General features: G+C 59.7%; 2 protein-coding genes across 2 annotated transcripts in view; one reads left to right on the forward strand and one right to left on the reverse strand.

Annotated features, from left to right (window-relative positions):
* The window catches only part of BKCO1_6000055 (aquaporin rerated other eukaryote), a gene marked incomplete at both ends in the record, with an annotated part of 1,839 nt that extends 1,353 nt beyond the window's left edge, over window positions 1-486 (forward strand). Inside the window, one exon of the mRNA XM_020277721.1 lies at window positions 104-486. Coding sequence (XP_020126717.1) covers window positions 104-486 — 383 coding nt within the window. The remainder of the gene's footprint in view (window positions 1-103) is intronic.
* Window positions 487-1,221: 735 nt separating this feature from the next.
* On the reverse strand, window positions 1,222-2,292 carry BKCO1_6000056 (ubc-like protein; the record flags this gene model as incomplete). The annotated part of the gene is made up of 2 exons (XM_020277722.1): window positions 1,222-2,126; window positions 2,241-2,292. 2 exons carry the CDS (start codon window positions 2,290-2,292, stop codon window positions 1,222-1,224), a joined length of 957 nt encoding a protein of 318 aa, XP_020126714.1.
* Between the last annotated feature and the right edge of the window lie 464 nt (window positions 2,293-2,756).

Below are 2,756 nucleotides of genomic sequence, written 5' to 3' on the forward strand. Positions count from 1 at the left end.
CCCCCAACCGAACCAACCACCCCCCTTCCCGACACGCTCATGCAAACATCCAAAAAAAACACCGGGAAAAAAAAAGCCGACAACCCCGGTACCACAACTACAGAGCAGCTCGCGGCCATCGCCTCGCGCGACACCGGCACCGGCACCGACCTCGACCACGACGGCGGCACGACCGCCTACGCGCCCAGCTCCCCCCGCCACTCGCACGACGGGCACGGCATGAGCCCCCCCGGCAGCAGGAAGAAGAACAGCATCGGCGGCGGCGGCGGTGGCGGCGCACCCTCCCCGCGATCCCTCAACGTCGCCCTCTTCGAGAAGCAACAACAGCAACAGCAACAGCAACAGCAACAGCAACAACAGCAACATCAGCAGCAGCACGAACACTTTCCGCATGAGCGGGCGTATTATGAGGGGGAGGATGATGAGGGGTGGGAGAGGGCGAGGGAGAGGGGGGGAAAGAGGGAGAGGGGGGAAAAGAGGTTGTGAGAGAGAGGGGGAGTCGTTAATGGGATTGGGACTGGGTGGGGGGGGGGAGGGTTTTTTCCTTTTTTCTCGTTATTTGTATTACCAGTAGCTACGCTTCTTCTACCACCTTCGTCGTAGGCAGCGCACTTTTTTTTTTATTGTTCGTGTCTGTCCGGACCTGTTTCTTTGAATTCCTTTTTCGAAACAAAAAAGGCGTTTGTAATGTACACTTGAGAAACAGTAATTCGTACTCATGTATGCGATAATAGCATGCAGGTCCTTTATGACGCAAATAGCTCGAACACACTGATCGGGACGCGGGAGAACCGAAAAGTAAAGCATCACCGAGAGAAGAGTATGGCATGACGTCTCGATATCTACTAGCGGTTCGAACGGCAGCTTACCAGAAGCCACACCGGCAAAGGTTCCGGGAAACTCGTGGAGGGACCCACAAAAATTCACCTCAGTACTAAGCCAGATGAAGGCAATGGATTTCTCAAAGGCGCCCAGAAGGAGCCCACGTTCTAACAATAGCGATTAGAAACTAGGTGGTACTAACAAGCCCTTGTTCTTCTCACAGGCTTGATGGTATCAAGAATGGTAATAACAATCCCCAACGCCGCGCTAAACCCGTCTGTTCTCTAAGACTCCCTGAATGAAAATGACATGAAACCGGCTGCCTTGTTCGTTTTCTTTCGAACGGCCTCCAGGATGAAATGAAATGCAACCGATAGGTGATTGAGAGAGACAAAGCTCTTAGAAAAACCTCCGGAGAATCATGAACGCCAGAGCCCCGAGAACACCGTATATCGCCTTGTCGATCCAAGCCGGCACGCCATCATCCAGCGGCGGCCGCTGCTGCTGCCGCAGAGCCGGAGTAGTCGCGGGCACGGTGCGCGTAGGTGCGGGGACAGCGGCTCTTGGCGCACCGCCGGCAGGTGTCGTCGACGATGACGACCGAGCAGTCGTGGCCGCAGGCGCAGAGGGTGACTGAGCAGCAGCCGGCTGACCCGGGCCCTGCGGCGTCTCAGCCGCCACATTACCCTCCGGCGACTCAGCTGCGGCAGCCGACGAACTCGCCTGCGCCTTCTCGGCCTCCCCCTTCGCGGCCAGGTCCTCCCTATACGCCAAGCGCAGCTCCTCGGGCACCTCCTCCTCCTCCCTCCTCGCGCCCTCCTCGCCCCTCTCCGCCTCCGCCGCCATCTCCTCCCTCTCCCTCATAATCTCAGCATTCTGCCTCCCCCCACACGCAGCGCACCTATACGCGGCGCTCTCCCTCGCCATCGCGCGCCTCGCCGCATCCGTGCTGTCGATCCCGCCGACCTGCCCCTTGGCGTCCGTGTCCATGAAGGAGCGGATGGCGACGAGGGCGGTGCGGATGCCCCAGGCGGGCTGCCACGACTCCTCGTGGTGGCCCGAGATGGACAGGCAGATCTCGCGGTTGACCTCGAAGCGGCCGGTCGGGGTGACGAAGCGGAACGACGGCGGCCGCAGCGGGTACTGCGCGGGCAGGATGATGCGCCCGTGGTAGAGGCCGTCGGCGTAGGGCGACGGCGCCGGCGGGCCCCGCAGCGTGAAGTGCCATTCGAATAGGTTGTCTTCGAGCGGCTCGGCGTGGTAGTCGGGGGAGGCGTGGGAGGCGAGTTCGGACGCTTCTTTGACTGGTGGGCGGGGCGGGGACGTGGGGTTAGTGGGGGGCTGTGTGTGTGTGTGTGTGTGTGTGTGTGTGTGTGTGTGTGTGTGGTGCGGTGCGGCGATGGGCAAGGGCGACGTACGGATGCGCTTGATGGTGGGGTTCTTGGTGTTGAATTGGCCGCGCGTCGTCATGGTGGCGGATGGTAGCGGTGCGGGTTCAGGACATGGGCGGGAAAAGCGATGGAGTACGTATGCAGGGAGGAGTGCGGCTGCAACGTGGAGGTTTGGAGCTTGCGCGGCGGAGGCTGACGTCGGGCTCCGGAGCTCCTGCGGCCGGCGGAATGTGCCAGCTTGGCAGCCCTGTCTGGCTCGCCGTACTTGTGTCAATGGCCTCACTTGTTTTTTCTTGTGGACTTCACTGATGCTGCTCGCGAGGCTGAACCTGATGCCATTGTCGAGGCCTTTTGCTCCTCCTCTAGCCGTATGGTTTCACCGTTAGTCACATGCAGCCGAATCTTCGATTGTGCGAGCCCTAATCTAGCGCCTTTCGAGCCTGGGGAATTGATTTCGTGGAACTCATCAATTCATTCCGTGGCCTCCTTCTTTACGTTATCTCACTAGTTAGACGCGATGCTAAAGGGCTTAATAAGCGAGTA

The sequence above is a fragment of the Diplodia corticola genome (assembly GCF_001883845.1).
Source record: "Diplodia corticola strain CBS 112549 chromosome Unknown scaffold60, whole genome shotgun sequence".
NCBI lineage: Eukaryota > Fungi > Ascomycota > Dothideomycetes > Botryosphaeriales > Botryosphaeriaceae > Diplodia > Diplodia corticola.